This window comes from Dermacentor variabilis, chromosome 5 (assembly GCF_050947875.1).
Source record: "Dermacentor variabilis isolate Ectoservices chromosome 5, ASM5094787v1, whole genome shotgun sequence".
NCBI classification, from domain to species: domain Eukaryota; kingdom Metazoa; phylum Arthropoda; class Arachnida; order Ixodida; family Ixodidae; genus Dermacentor; species Dermacentor variabilis.
Genome location: NC_134572.1, coordinates 167096602 through 167113910, shown reverse-complemented (window position 1 = coordinate 167113910; position 17309 = coordinate 167096602). Strand labels below are relative to the sequence as shown.

Below are 17309 nucleotides of genomic sequence, written 5' to 3'. Positions count from 1 at the left end.
TGCTACCGCGCTTTCTTGAGTTTGGAAGGTGTAGAGAAGACAGTAATACAACCCGCAAATAAAAAGCAAGTAACAAATAGCACGTTAGTGTAGATGCCACCCCTTTAGATGCCCTTTAGATGCCAAGAGCACAAGCCGATTGCGCAGTGTCCTTTTGCGATGCGAATGCATGGCCGTTAACGGGGTTCGCGTCCCGGTGCCCTCTCGCAGTGCTGTCGGTGCGTAATGCGGTGCCCATCATAATGGGCGCCAACGTGGGCACCTCGGTGACCAACACCATGATCTCGCTGATGCACGTCAAGCGTCGCGACGAGTTCCGCCGGGGATTCGCCGCCGCCACCGTGCACGACATCTTCAACTGGCTCACCGTGCTCGTCCTGCTGCCCATAGAAGTGGCATTCAGTGAGTGCTCTCTCTCTCTCTCTCTCCGTTAGTTCGTCACGTGCTTTCACGCATGCCAGGGATCACCGTCCCGAATCGACAGTGTCTAGAGAAATATGCGAGTGATGGCGCGAAAAAAATGATTGGTGTAACTAAGAAACTGGAAGACGACAGTGTGGATTTGGGAGGAAACGGCGGTAGGGGATACTGTATGGAAAAAAAATAAGTTGAGCGGAAGTAGTAAATTATCCTCCTAGAATACCATAAAAGTCACTTTTGTCATGAGACGATGGGATAGGTAAACCGGCAAACAAGCGAGAACCAAAGACAATTGTAAGCACCAGCACGTCGGGGTGCCTGCTCGAGCCTATTTAACCTGTAATCGTTAAACATGGATTTAATTGTAGTCTGATGGCGCCAAACATGGAACTGCGGAACAAGATGGAACAAGTTTCCGTAGTGTTTAGTGCGGCCAAACAGTTCGGGGAAACACTTTGAATTCCTTGACGTCACATTAATGTATCGGTGCTGGGGGTTTACACTTTGATGTTTCGCGGAGTGGTTAATTGCATTGGTCCACGGCAATAACGCTTCTCGGAGGCAAACACAGCAGCTTTGACACAAATTAATTTTTTTTCTGTAACGTGTAGGCGTCTGCACAGGAGCGACAGTGAATGCCTAGACACCCTTCTTAAAAGATTGTGACATTGTTATTGTGCTCGCGCAGAGATGGTCGTTGAAGCAGTTCCATGAGCACTGGTATGGGGTAGATTTCACGTTTTCGTTGGCATTTAATCTATGCGGCTCATCTTGGTTAATTTTTTGCTCCCAGTATTTCAATTGGCCTAAGGGGGCAAAATAAACTGTGCTGTTTTCTTTAGCGCATCCATCTGTGCTTATTTATTCATTTTTCCGTGCGGCATAAAGCGTTTGGGTTTAATGGGCCAGGCCGGGGGCTAGCCGAGGCATCCCCAATTACATTCCTCTCGGCCTGCGTGACTGCGCAGACATGCTCGAGAAACTCTCCGACTCGTTTGTGCACATCGTCGACCGAGGCCAGCGACTGGAGACGTCAAACTACCTGAACGCACTGACCAAGCCCTTCGCCAAACTTGTTGTTCAGGTGAAAAAGCATTTCGGTAAACTTCGACAGTTTTCTCTTCAAGCCCGTAAAGTAACTGTAGGCGATATTTCCGAATTTCCATTATGACAAATGAAAACTACATTCTTCAAGGAACGATGAAAATGCCAGGACTGCATTGACTAACTAAACAACCTTGAACAGTAATCCGGCTACCCGATACGTTGACTCCCACATGATCTCTATTAAAAATTACCAGTGCCATATGAAAACTGAGAAAACCAGTGCGACCTGGAAAACCACTTTAAACTCATAGAAACCGCAGCGTGCATTCCAATGGGCATCTAAAGCTTTCTGCCTTTATCTAGTGTCGTTAGAACTTTCAAGCCCACATTTCCGACCATGCACTTCGCTGTAGCCGAGCAAGAGTCTTGGGTGAAGCACGGTTTCTTTCGCCAAGGATAACCACAAAAATAAACGTAAATATTCTATATTTTGTTAATTTTTATTTTTAATTTAATTTGAAAAATTAAAGATGATTTTAATGTAGGGATGGTCACGGGAGGAGGACCGTCCTCCGTCCTCTCCAAGGATTAATTTGAGCTAAAGCATCAGAGGCAACTATTGAGAAGTTATGTGGACAGGTTACGTCCTTATTCTATTTGATGAATATTTAACTAAGGTCCAAATTGAAAGGTACTATTAGTATGCGAAAATAATTCACGTACCAAAAATATTTAGTTTCCATCCAAAATTTCAGTGTTGAGGGATTTTATTTCGTGGATAGTCAGAGAGGTTGTTATGAGCACGTACTCTCTGGCATGCTTCCTTGCAGGGCGAAGGAGGCATGGAGGAGCAAAAGTATAATAACCATAGTCGATGATGAGGATAGGTGAAGGAGTAGATGCGCATGACAACAACCGCTTTATAAGAAAACCGTGCGTCCAGGTCATTTCGTGCATGGCAGTCATTTGCGGACGCGCAACGCAGACACCTTTAAATGCTGGACTGAAACACCGCGTACATTTATTTTGACGAACCACCAGACAATGGCAAAGTTGGAAGTCACGGAGGTGCCGTTTCTGGCTGGTCGGGCAGTACTCGCAGTACTGGTACCTCGCACTCCATGCGTAGAAGGAAATGGCATGGTCGAAAGAACTAATTCTAGGAAAGAACTAATTCGAAATGTCGCTTGCCAAATCCGCGATGTGATTGTGATCTTAATTAATGTCGAGTGTCTGGGATTACGTTAAGCCCAACTAAATATAAATCCGCGATCTGATTGTGATTTTAATTAATGTCGACTGTCTGGGATTATGTTAAACCCAACTAAATATAAATCCGCGATGTGATTGTGATCTTAATTATTGTCGAGTGTCTGGGATTATGTTAAGCCCAACTAAATATAAGTACACGAGCGTTTTTTTTTATTTTGCCTCCATCAAAATACAGTAGCCGCGGTGGGGATCGAACCCGCGACCTCGGTCTCGGCAGCGTAACCTCATAGCCACTAACCTACCGCGACGCGTTGTCGTTATTGTTTCAGTGCGACACCGTTTTTTTTACGTTTGTTGTTAGCGGTGTTGTGTGCAAAAATATACTGGAAAATAGTGCGCCTCAACGTGTTTTTGAGCGTGCACAGTCTACTGAATCTCCGAAGGGAAAATTTATAATGATGTCTGTTATAGTGTAGATACGATGAGTTAAACTGGAGGACTCAATGCGAAAAGTTAGATGCTTAGATGTTAACTTAGAAACAAAAGAACTAGGGCAAAATTGGAAATTATGAGAAATACAGAACCCGAAGAGAAAGAAAGCAACCACCAAATGTCATTTCGTGCGATATGCGATCGCGAACGATTCAGCACTGAACTGTACTTAAGGAATGCAACAGACGGTTCCCAGCGAAATGAAGAAATAGTTTCGTAGGTACTCGTAACACCGGCGTCTCATATTTCCGAATTTCCATTATGACAAATGGAAACTACATTCTTTAAGGAACGATGAAAATGCCAGGACTCCAGTGACTAACTAAACGACCTTGAACAGTAATCCGGCTACCCGATACGTTTGAGACTCCCACATGATCTCTATTAAAAATTGCCAGTGCAATCGGAAAACTGAGAACACCAGTGCGACCTGGAAAACCACTTTAAACTCATAGAAACCACAGCGTGCATTCCAATGGCCGTCTAAAACTTTCTGCCTTCTTGATGTAGTTTCGCTTGAACTTTCAGGCCCACATTTTCTCATGTGCACTTCGCTGTAGCCGAGCAAGAGTCTTGGGTGAAGCACGGTTTCTTTCACCAAGGATACGCACAAAAATAAAAGTATATATTCTATATTTTGTTCGCTCTCAACACTCAATGACGTAATTTTAAAAATGCGAGTATCACCAATTTGCTCGAGTAAGGAGTCGTGACGTAGTGATTAAAATACTCGACCTAGCACTTGATGATCGTTGGTCGGTCCCACTTCCACGTGCTCGGATATTTTGCTTTTGACGTCGTACCATTTTCGTGGCCAAGCGCGGTGGACACCATCGGACCAATGTCCAACTCATAACTGCTGCTCGCAGTAAAAGTCCAAATTTATCATAGGTTGCTTCTAAGGCATGTGAACGTTGCTAATTTTGATGTATATATATAATCACTGCGCTCTGCTAGTGCTTATGTTACATGGAATCAATGTGCTGTAAACTGAAGCAGGATTTCTACCGGTGTAATTTTGTTTTAGCAGTCGCTCGCTTGTTTTCTTCTTTTCTTTCTGTAGCTCGACAGCCACGTCATAAAAGACATCGCCTTGGGCAAGGACCACAACGGCACCGTCCTGAAGCAGTGCTGCCTGAAAAACGGCACTGAATGTGTCGCCAAATGTGAGTTGCCTGTTTGGCGACTTTGATTGTTAAAAGCATGCATAACTCTGGAATACCAATGGCTGATGCCTTAGAAATCTCGACGCACGTTGACGTAACGGTGCTTTTAATGATCCAACCCGGCGTGTTGGTGTAGTCAGAGTTTATTCTTGCACTTGGTATATATAAACTCCCTCCCTGTATACTCTTTCTTGAAAAGGCAAAATCGCAAAAACATTTAGTTTGCCGCCGCAGCACTACATTCGTCGGCGCTTGATTTCGGGACGGAAGCCGTTTCCTTTCCCATGTTCTTCTTAACGTGGTCCGACGCTCTTAATGTTTTGCTCCGCTATAGTGCTGTCGAAAGGGCAGAGGATATCCCGAAGTTGTTTGCCCTGTCGTTCTGCGCATATCATTGGATAAGAATTTGGAGGACGACAGCAACTGCATGTGGGGAGGGGGGAGGGGGGTAGAGATGTAGCTACCCTGCACTGACTTGGATCGCGACAATACGGAGCCCGTTCTTCATCGGAGCTAGGAAAACCGTGACTAAGCCGACCGTGCAGCTGCTCACCAGAGCAGTCCGAGGCTGGAAGAGGAGCATGTCAGCGCGTCTTTTGTTCTAAACGAAGAATGCGCGCAGCAGGCGCCGAGGCACCGAGGCCACTCACGGCGGGCAGAACACCACCTCGCGTTCTTACTAATGACATTAACAGCCATGACCCTGTAGCAAGGCAGCGTGTAGCGTCATTACCGCTTTTATGTACCTTTTCGGAGAACGCTAACGAGGAAATGGCACCGACGATGCTAAGCGACGCCGAAGAGACGCTTCCAACAACCGACAAGCCCGCAACTATCGGGGCATGGAGCGACCATGATGCTGTCAGCGTTCCCGTAGCAGAACATACGAAGGACTCGCAACCTGGGAGGACATGGACGAGGAGTATACAGCTTTCGCTATCGACACAGACACGCCAGACGATGAAGCGTACAACGGTGCCTGCTGGAAGGTGGTCCGCAACAAGCGACGAGCGCGCAATGATGCTGCCCACGAGACAGCGTCGCTCCCGCAGAATGCACCTGAGCACGCTTCCACCGAGCCCAAGCAGAGCGGGCCAAAGCGCCTGCCTCCTCTTCGCATCCGACATGAAAAAGTTATCCTCCAGCCCCTCGGAGGCCTCAGATTAGATGGATGACCCAGACCAACGTTGGCCACCGCGTTTTGGGCAGCGGCCGGAGTAAGGCCAAATGACCGGAGAGACCTGATCCTAAGGACCCGGCCAGAACAAAACCTGCCCGTAGTAAGCACCCTATCATCACACGTCGCTGACGCCCTGCTGAAGATCCAGGAACTTTAAATCAGCCAAGGCACCTACCCGGTGTCCGCATATCTAGCAGCCCCAGATGATTCGTGCAAGGCTATCGTTCCGGGACTGGAACCAGGCGCCCCCTCACATATGCAGGTAGAGAAGATGCAAGCGTCCGGTATAGATATATTACAGGCTCGAATGATGGGTCAGTCGAGTACTGCACTAGTCACCTTCGAGGGCCTACGTGTACCACGCTTCGTCCGATTTCTTGTGGCAGAGCTCCGCTGTTACCCACACCGTCCATGCCAGCAGGTCTGCAAGACGTGCCTCAAATTAGGACACCGAGCTCACCACTGCCCCACATAGGAAGTCATCATTTGCGAAGAGTGCAGCATCCATAACCCTGTCCCATCACACCCACGCTCACCCCGGTGTAAATACTGGGGAGGGGATCATTCTAGAACTGAAGCGAAGTGCCCGCGACGCCAGCGACAACCCTTCAACCAAGCCTGGGCCAAAACAAGCCATCGAAGATGAACAGCGGCAACTGACGGTCTCCGCCAGCGCGGCTCCTTCGTCAGCGACAACCCCTGCTTCTGGAGCGTCATTTAACAAAGCCGAGGGGTCTCGTTCGAAAATGCGGTCCAGATTCCACCCCGATGCACGGGCGAAATCCATGTCCCGTTCCCGATCCCGCTCCTAGTCGTCCTCCGCCCGCAACCACGTATATCGTCAGGCTGCCCTGGCATCGCAGGCATCCCCCAACCCTACAAGAAGGCACAATTAAGCAAACCGGCAACCTCAGCAACTATCCCAGCCGTCAGCAGCCACAGGCCACGGAGAACATTAATGCCAAGGCGGCACTCGGCAGGTAAGTTCCCCGGGGGATCCCGCACAGCTCTCTCGCCCCAATCTTCACTCCACCAACACGTCCCGCTCCACTCCCTCACCGAACACCAACAACGACCCTTTCCCCGAAATCGCGCGGCTACGCCGTGACATGGAGGCGCGTTACACGCAGATGAATGCACAGCTGGACGTTGCAATAGAGCGCACAAACGCCAGAATACAGGCAGCTATAGAGAGCGCGCGGCAGGAATCTCAAGCGCTACGGCAGGAAATCATTACCGTTATACACGCGTCAGACGAGCAGACACACGCCGTTTTCGCCGAGTTAGTCTCCCGTTCGGATTCTATAGGCACCTCCTTGTCGGCTTCCCAGTCCACGCGGCCCCATCCACCCCTCACAAGTGCAAGATGGGACCCATACTCACGCCAGGCCGCTTCCAATCACGAAGATGATGGTAGTGCTTAGCCAGCAGCAGATCGCGATCTGGCAGTGGAACTGCACATGATACCGTCAAAAAAGGGCATCCCTGCAACTGTAAGATGCTATGTCCACGCACCCTCCTGATATTATCCTCCTACAAGAACCAGACGGCTCCCCTTCTCTATCCGGCTTCACCACTTTTACGGGTACTTCTCCACTCGTGGGGGCCCTAGTATAAAAAACTTAACGTGCAACTCCCATACTACATTGACATCCCACACCAAGTTCTCGAACTCATTACACAGGGCAAGAACAGTCGCAGTCTCTGCATATTAAATCTGTTCAGTTCTCCGCGCTCACGCACACACTCATCGCCTTCTAATAGAATTTGGACGCCTTGGGTGCACCATTCTCGTATGCAGTGACTTCAACGCTCCGCGTATAGTTTGGGGGTACCGCAAATCTGGAACCAAAGGAATTCGGCACTGGGATCACATATGAAACTTGATATACACCTTACATACGGACCCAGGGCACCCAACACGTTTAGGTAACAGCGTCACACGTGACTTATTCCCTGACCTTACTTTTCCCAAAAATACAGGACCAGTGATTGCACATGGTCCTCTGGATGAACATCTAGACAGAGACCATTACATCGTGGCCACTACCCTACCACTGCACACTGCACACTGTCCTGAGCACAAGGTGCGGATCACGGATTGGACGTGGCTCAGGGAGCGTCGACAGACACCTCCTGAATGAGTAGGACACGAGCAATGGCTCGAGTCCTTTTCTGCTAACCTAGACGCGTGTACGCGCACACTGGTTACCGCAACTGCAACCCCGGACGTGGACCGGCACCTACTGCATCTGTGGGAGGAACGTAGAGGGCTCACGCGGCGCTGGAAACGCCAACGCCTGAATCGCAAACTTCGCCGGCGTATCGACCAAATTTCGCAGGAGGCACAAGGATATGATCAGGCTCTCGCGCAGAACTAACGGGGTTTCTTCGAGGTTTCTCCGGCATCCTGGGAATCGCGAAAATATGGTCGATACTTCGCGCACTCATGAATCCATGCACTACAAAGGCACAAACATTTCATCGCCTACGCAGCTTAATACAAAAGTACCGAGACGATCCGTCTGCTCTTCTTAAAGAGCTAGAAATACGTTTATCCCTACCGGCCCACAACTACAGTATCCCGAATACCCGTTCGCAGAATAACCTTACGAGAAACTCAACGCGGACATCACAATCGGTGAGGTTCGCGTGGTACTTCAAGATATCCGTGGAAACATGGCCCCAGGGGCAGATCATATCAGATTTTCCACCTTTCAAAACCTCAGTGATTCAGATCTACATCATCTAACATACCTATTTAATGATAATGGGCTTCGGGGTACGCTCCCACAGGCATGTCGTCATGCTGACATTTCGCTAATACCCAAACCAGGCGAACTCATAGCCGTAGAAAACTTACGGTCGATATCCCTTACTTCATGCATCGGAAAGTTAACGGAACCCGTGCTTTCACGGCGTCTGCAATCTTTCCTCGAACGATAGTCCTTCTCCCACTCACAGTTCGAATTTCTGGTACATCTCTCCACGCAGGACGTGCTTCTACATCTCAAGGAAGAGGTATATATCGGGCCCCCGTCTCGTGCCCAGACGATGGCCATCCTCGCCCTTAATCTAAAAGGAGCATTTGAAAACGTGGCACACGACTTGATTCTTCGAAATCTTGCTGAATCACATTGCGGTGGCCGCATGTATAACTGCATTCGTTCCTTTGTGCTCGTCAGAACAACCAATATTGGGATAGGGCCACATCGGTCGGACACAATTCGTCTCACAAGTCGCGGTACCCCGCAGGGATCAGTTCTGTCCCACACTCTATTTAATATCGCCCTCGCATGACTACTTGAACAGCTCGACCAGATCCCCGATGTTGCGCATGCGATTTACGAAGACGGCATCACGATATGGACGACGCGAAGGTCAGACGGGGCCTTTCAGGATCGACTGCAGCAGGACGTCGACATCGTTACCGCTTACGTACGACAGGACAGCTTGTCCTATGCTCCACCAAAGTCCGAGATTGTTCTCATACGCGCGCGTAGCATCACCTCTCCACCCAAGATCACGGTGTACGTGGATGACGTTCCTGTACCCCAGGTGGACCGTGCTCGCATTCTTGGACTACACGTTCAAGCAAACGGGAAGACGAACTACACTGTCCCGACAGACCGAACATACTCTGGCCATGATTCGGCAGGTCTCGAACAGGCGCTTAGGTCTACGAGAACAGGACCTACTGCACATTGTGGAGGCCTGCGTGATCAGTCGCATTACTTACTACCTTCCCTTCGACAGACTTACCCAGTCGCAGAAGGTACGGGTCGACGCGATGCTGCGAAAGGCAACCAAGCTTGCCCACGGCCTCCCACACTACACCGCCAGGAAACGTCTGCTAGCCCTAGGGACGCATACCACACTCGGCGAGTTGTTGGAAGCTCGGTGGTCCAGTCAAAGACGTCTTTTGCTCACACTCACTAGGCGGCTCTCCAGATCCTACCCCAGTCACCAAACACAGACACGTCTGCCCCACAACGCATTCACTTGCTCCGAACACCTGGCCGTGCCTCACTGTCGGGTAATGACCGCGCACATGCGGTCGCTCGAGAAATTACCCTCCGAGCTGTCTGGCATGACGAAAATGGGAGTGCAGATCAGGTGGGCCCTCCATTCACATACGGAGACATATTAAGATACTACACACCAGATGTGGCAGTCCGCCAACTCCAAACAAACACATTTCCCAACGTCCTCTCCCTACATAAATGTTACCGTGACCGCTATGCAGACCCTTGCCCGGGCTGTGGCAACTCCCCCGTGGCGTTCCATGTCACGCTGGACTGCGCCGCAAAATTATTCCCTCCCCTGCCAGTTATCCTGCACACCATCCGCACCAAAGAGCTGTGGGAAGATGCCCACGGCGGCGGGCCTTCCGAGGTCCGCCGGGCTCTAGTTCAACGGAACCGTGCGGTTGTTGATATCGTTCTAGGGACCCCGAACTAGGGGTACTTCCCACACTCTTACTCCTTTTTAAAAATAAAAATGTTTGCTCTCTCTCAGTGCTCCATTACTTAACAAACCAGCAGCACAGGTCATAGAAACAGATGCAATAGCTTTCCCAGTGCCTGACATTGCATTGAACCAAGGAGCATTTCTATTATAGTATAGGCTTAAATACTCGGGGAAAACTAAACACCTTTTCACCATTGTTTACTTGCATGCACAAATGGACAGAAAAATGCACGTTTTAGCTCTTCGTTGTCCTGAAACAAAACAAGAAAATAACTAATCAGGTCTCGCTTCTTAGTGGCTTCCATGTAGCTTTTATTCTAATTGGAGAACCAATAGACATCATCACAAGCGAGTCGCCAGTGCGAAAGCGTTCAAGATGCCGCTACAATGTCACGGCATCACAAGGCTTGTAGGAACTTGATTATGGCCAATTGGTTCAACTTGAATGTATATTGAACCAGAGCGACTGGAAAAGGACACGAAAAAAAATCGCCGACTACTACGCTATTCCCTAATGCGAAATTTGAGCCAAGGTACATGCGTGTTTTCATTTCGCTATATATTGAGGCAAACAATTGGATAAACATGTAGCAGAGGTCAAGCGCATCGGCTATTATACATGATTCATCGATGGTTCCAGTCCAATCGCTGGTGCAGCTTGACTTCCAGAATGTACTACACAAATTGCATCGCGCATACCATTAGATTAAAAAAACAGTCGCAAATCAAACCATTCGAAACAAGCGCGAACAAGACCGAATAAATCAAACCAAACAAGCGTGAGCGAGAGTTGACGCGAGTAGACGATAGTACGAAACGAGCGGTCGGCCGGGTCCGCATGGGACCAGTTTCCCGTGTGCACATCACTGAAGGGGCCGCTCTCATTGGTCTCCGCCTCTCCGCCGTTCGCGGCTCGCGTTTTTCATCTTCCGCTCCGCGTTCGCTCTTTCATCTTTCACTGTTGTGCTCGTTCGCTCGGTTACGCCGGCGCTCGCCGCAGGAACGGGCTATTACGAGCTGGGCTCTAAAACAAGACCTGTTGTGGTTGTTATCTAGTTTTTAATGCGTCAGCATTAGACCGCTCATGCCAACAAAAACTTGGTGGCGTCCGTTGGTTACCTTGTGGCGTTGGGAGAAGAGGAAAGAATTAAGAAAATATATGTGTTGTTACTAGTGGATACGGGAAAGAGGTAAAATGGGGCGTGTGTTTGTGACGGAAAGAATGGTGAGACGTCACACCTAAGGAGCCAATACGATTGCCGGTGGCGCGTGACGTCGCGCTTCGGCGTGATCGCATGCCGGCATACCTTCAGGAGAGACGCTTGCGAATGATTAATGCTAACGCATTTCCGTGAAGTCAACCAACTGATCGTCAGTTAGATTTTTTTTCTTGTCTTCTTCCCGTTGCGATGCTTAATATACTTTCACAACGCTCGCTTAACTGAAATAACTCATGTACTTCAGTTCGGTGGACATGGTGTCGGGGAACATTAAAACGGCGTGAATTGATCAAGCGATTACGAATGAAGCCTGCTGTTTTACGTGCGAAAACCACGATTTGATTATGAGGCACGTCGTAGTGGGAGATCTGCGCATTAATTTCAACCACCAGAGAATCTTTAACTTGCCGCCAATGCACGGAACACGGGCGTTTTTGCATTTCGTCCCCATCGATATGCGTTCGCCACCGCGGCCGGCATTTGATCCCGCGAACTCGCGTTCAGCAGCGCAACAGCATAGCCGCTAAGCCACCGCGGCGAGTTCGAGCGATTGTAGGTGTAGAACATTAGATGTGGACGAATATTCGAATGTTGGAATACGGATTGAATATTGCACACTAACTATACTGATTTGAAAAGGAACTATTTGGTATTTTTGAATGCTTGAAGCTAACCAAATATTTTGCAACAATCAACTGTTAAAGTGTTGCTATTGTTCTCCATCTACTAAACATGGTGTCGCAAATTCTCGGAAGCAAGCGACAAATGTTTTCGAAGTAACCCACAAACAAAATGGGTAATGCAAGCTTTGTTTCCGGCTTCACGGCGAAAGCCTACACGACGACTGTGATTTTTGCTTGCACTCGGTCAGCGTTTTTGAAAGTCTAGTAATGCAACGATTTATTTAGGTCGCGGGATACAATCCTGGATACGGCGGCCGCATTTCCATGGGGGCAAAATGCAAACACCCGTGTATCTATATTTAGGTGCACTTTAAAGAATCTCAGGTGGTCAAATCAATCCGGAGTCCCCCACTATACGGCGTACCTCAAAATTACATCGCGGTTTTGGCACGTTAAACCTCTTAATTTAAAATTGAACCATTTATTTAGCGCTTTTAGAAAGCTATCGTCATACAGCAGCCATTCATTACTGGAAAACTTGTTTGTAACGATGCTCTAAATATCTTGAGAAGCTATTGGTGCAGATTTTTAATGACATTCTGGGCTCTTGTTTGTAAAACTTATCCATCGTCCTTGGCGCTTGGCTATCTTTTATGCCCTACTCACTGAAGACACGTTACCTAATTATACCCAAATTCTAATTCAAGCTGTGAACATATGCGTCTGCGTTTGAGCATTCGATTCGATGATCAGTACTTAGCATTCGATTCGCATTCGAAAAAGTTGGTATTCACCCATTTCAAATTAAAATTTAATTAATCTCACTTAGCCGTCAATACACTAGAGGTACTCGCTGGGCCAAAGAAAGTTGTCATAGCAAATTGACAAGGGCTTGGTGTCCCGCTACAATCCAGCCAATACACAGATAGCAAAGTAAGTCCAGCTGACGCAAGCGGAGGTACACATCTTGAATAATGTATTGTGTAGACCAGAGCCTCCTGCGGAAAGCAATGTGGTATAATTTTGCAGAAGTAGGCAACTTATGAACATGTGCGAACGCAATAGCCTTTGAAAGGTGACTTAACTAGGGATTAAAATAATCTTCAGCGTCGATTATACGAGAGTTCATACAGTATGCAGGAACGTGCCTTCAAAAGTAAGAAAGAAAAGCTAGATGGCATGACTAAAGCTTCATGCTCTCCTCCTTGTTTGTGCGTGGTGACCATTTCTCGCCCTTCATTCAAGTATAAGCCACAGTGACGCGTCTGAGAGGACCGTGATGAGCAAAACAAAAAAAGAACACTGATTATGACTGACCGCGCAGGCACGGCGCTGTTCAACTGGCTGAACATGAGCGACGCGGTGACGGGAGCGTGTTGCTTCGCTCTTTCCGTGATGACCATCCTGCTCTGTTTCTTCGTCATGGTCAAGGTGCTCACGGGACTCACGCAGAGCCACGTTGTCAAGGTGAGGATGCCCATTGCGTGCACTCCACTGACTGTACGGTGGGGTGACCAGCACAGCTTGGTGGCTATAGCCTTGTCCCGTATAGAGGGCGAGCTAAAGCGGGAGTAAAAGTTCGCGAGTTCGACCCCGGTCACGGCCACCAAATTTGGATGGCGAGCGGGATGCGAAAAAACGCTCTTGTGCCGGCTGAGAGCGCATTGACTTACCCCCGTATTCAGGAATGCATCTTAATTTGAAGCCTATGATTGACTTGGTTTAAACGACGCCTGTCGTCAACGCACCAAAAGAAACGCAATGAGCGTCTTCGGCGCGTTCGCACCATGCGTCATGTATATCAAGTCAAACATGAGCTTCAAGTTAATTTGCATTTCTGAATGCGGAGGTTAAAGTGATCAAAATTATTCTGAAGCACCTCCTCACGGTGTGTCCCGTAGTCATGTTTGGGTACCCTGGAGGTCTGCCCGAGCCAAACAGAAATGACTACCACGCACTACGGATGGCACCCGCAACAACAAATCTCGCCCTTTCCTCCGATTCCGCAAACTCGCTGCCAAACAAACAAATTACAGATTTCACCTGAAAACTTATATTAGCTGTATTAAAGAGAGGAAAATCCCAAGAGGTCTCAGAATTAAGGTTAGATGTGCCCTCGGCTCTTTACACTCCAGGCTATTATTGAAGTTGAATGCTGTCCTAAAAAATGCATCGCTCTCTTTGATATTCTCGAAGAACACTGCAGGAACAACTTACGATAATTGCTAATCCGCTCGACAGCGTAAATTTATCTGAATCGGAAAAAAAGAGAACTTGAACAATTCGTCGAAACTAGCGAGAAAAGCCTAATAGATAAATTCCAGCACTAAGGTATTAGAGCTGCAGATCCACCCAAGAAAACTAATGTAACGCCTACGGCATATAGCTCCACCGATAGGGCTACAAGCGAGCATCCAGAGCACTGCAACAACGTTGTAAACATGTCCCAGAGTCTAAGCCCCAAATGAGGAGGATCTGCTGAAAGGTGGTCTAACTTTTTGTCCCACGAACAACGCAGTAAACGAATACGAACTCCACAAAGATATAATAGAGTGTTCAAGACGCATGCGCATCAAGGAGTTCTTTTGCGGTAGGCCGGACGTGGGAAAACAGGATAGAGGCACTCCTAGACCACCTAGCACGTGGACACCGGAAGCCAAATAGTGCCCAGACCTGGCTTTATACATAAAGCTAATCTCAAAGGGAAAATAGAGTCAGCGCGGCATTGCCAGAAACATAAAAATTTGTCCGTCGCGCAGCACGAAATCCTCAAAAAACTCGCGAAAAGGAATGACATTGTAATAAAACCAGCAGACAAAGGCGGCAGTATCGTAATCTGGCCTATAGAAAAGTACAAGAGTGAGGACTCCAAACAACTGAGCAACCATACCCATTACAGAAAACTTGACTCTAACCCAAATTCAGACTACATCAATACTGTGCAAAGCACTATAGCAGAGCTCCTGTCCAGGAAAGTAATCACACAATGTTAAATCGCTTTATGATGCCCAAGAACAAAGAAGCAGGCCGCTTTTATCTTCTTCCGCCAATACACAAGGTTCCCGTAGAAGCAATATTTACAGCAGAAATCCTAGGTCGGCCTACAGTGTCTAATAACAACACACCTACCCAGTCACTATCTAAATTCTTTAGTCACCACCTGTCAAACATCCTCGCCACCCTCCCATATTTTGTTCAACACACGCCGCACTTTCTTCGAATTATCGATGGCATCAACGCCAACCAAATACTTTCCGACTGCGCTATTTTAGTCACTTTGGATGTTTCTGCCCTTTACACTAACATACGCATGAGCGAAGAAATTGAAGCCCTATCGAAATCACTCGCAGTCAATCCACAAGCGCACGCTGCTGAAGTTTACCTGCCACTCCTAGGTTAGTTCTCACGCTCAACTATTTCGAATTCGTTCTGTTCACTACCTGCAAACTTTTAGCACTAGCATAGAAACACTATTCGCTCCCACGTATGCCAATATTTTCATGGGACAGCTTCAAGCAGGCCTGTTGAAATCCTGTACTTTAAAACCCCACACCTATCTGCGTTGCATTGACGACATACTTATAATATGGGAACACGGTACAATCGCGTTAACCAACTTCATTAGTCATTTCAATCGCTTTCACCAGAGTATTAAAATAATATTTGGTCAGCAAATCGACACTCTTCATTCCTTCTGACGACTTAAAGCCGCTGATGACCTTTCAGCTATTTAAGCTATTAAAAACCGTCAACTTTGTTGACTACTGCATTGGCCTCCAAAAATAATTTACTGCTCACCACTCTCCTAGTCAAATCAACTTCCTCGACACGACGTGGTCTACATAGAGAACAGAAAACTGAGAATGACACTTTGCGGGAAGCCTACGGATAGCCAGCAATATTTAGACAACAACAGTCATCACCCGCAAAACTGCAAGCAAGGAATTTTTGTCGGACATGCGAAACGAATAAGAAAAATCTGCAGCAAAGATAACGATTACATCCGCCAACTGAATGAACTTAAAACCACGCTAGCAGAAGGAAACTGTCCACAAGGTACTCTCGACAGAGCTTATGACGTCGCGTCAAGATTGGAGAGGCAATCGGAATTAGCTAAGAAACAGCCTAGACCAGAATCTGACAGACCGCCAGCTATTATAACAAAATATTCTAATGCCCTCCCTAACATAAACAACATCCTAGAAAATACCACCCAATATTATCAAGTAACGAGCGTCTGAGAAAAGCGTTCCCGGATGTACCAAGTGTTACATATCATCGCAACAGAAACTTTAAGGACATGTTAGTACACGCAAAAGTGAGCCAACATATTCGCCCGTAATGAAAGCATGTTGTCGCCTTAGGTGCAATACCTGCAGGCACCTTCAGAGTGGCCTTAAAATTAAAAGCGCCCCAAATAGTTGTACACACGAAGTGAAGACTAGCTTTACTTGCAGTAGTTCCGATGTGATTTATATGCTAGAATATTCCTTCTGTAAGAAACAAAATATCGATGAAACGGGACAATCAATGAACGTCAGATTAAACGGACATCGCGCAGACACAGCTAAAGAGCTTCTCAAAGCCGTTGCCGAGCATTTCAACCAAGCAGGCCATAACTTTGGTGAACTTAAGCTGCACATATTAGAGTCAAACTTGCGTTCTGAACGAGAATAAAAATACCGAGGATCATACCTTATCCATAAGTTAAAGACATTGCAACCAATAGGCATAAGCGTTTCAAAGGGAGCTTTAGAATCTGTTCGCTATGCTAAATTTCAAGTTATAGGCAACAACACTTTGTTATTCGCATTTGGTTGCTTAGTGTTTTTCCCTCCCTTTCTTTTTTTCTATTTATTTATATATATATATATATATATATATTAACCCGCCGTGGTTGCGCAGTGGCTATGGTGTTGGGCTGCTGAGCACGAGGTCGCTGGATCGAATCCCGGCCGCGGCGGCCGCATTTCGATGGGGGCGAAATGCGGAAATACCCGTGTACTTAGATTTAGGTGCACGTTAAAGAACCCCAGGTGGTCGAAATTTCCGGAGTCCTCCACTACGGCGTGCCTCATAATCAGAAAGTGGTTTTGGCACGTAAAACCCCATAATTTAATTTTTTATATATTTATTCCATTTCAGTCATTTTTTTCTCATGAGCACCGTTTTCTGCCGCTCCTTTTATTATCTCTTTCAGAGAGACAATAGCCCAGGACCTCCAGCGAAGCAAATAATAGGGGGGTGCTGTGCACGCGACCGTTGACACGCCGGCTGACACACGGCCGTGTCGCCGGCCTTGTGCATAGCACCCCTTTAATCTGGATTCTACACCCTCGCCGCTGACAGACCTTCGGTCGTTGTCGTACCCACCCGCCTTACCCCCTCTCGCCTTTAGAAGAACCCTATCTATATACACTGTGCCAAGGAAAGCATATGCCGCCTTGAAAAAGACAAGTCCACTTGTCGAAACGTTGGC

At 47.7% G+C, this 17309-nt stretch overlaps 1 protein-coding gene across 1 annotated transcript in view; it reads left to right on the top strand.

Moving 5' to 3' along the window:
- The first annotated feature begins 242 nt into the window (after positions 1–242).
- LOC142583696 (sodium-dependent phosphate transport protein 2B-like) overlaps positions 243–17309 on the top strand; it is a 30019-nt gene continuing 12952 nt past the window's right edge. Inside the window, exons 1-4 of the mRNA XM_075694184.1 lie at positions 243–402; positions 1389–1504; positions 4235–4337; positions 13155–13297. Coding sequence (XP_075550299.1) covers positions 243–402; positions 1389–1504; positions 4235–4337; positions 13155–13297 — 522 coding nt within the window. The remainder of the gene's footprint in view (positions 403–1388; positions 1505–4234; positions 4338–13154; positions 13298–17309) is intronic.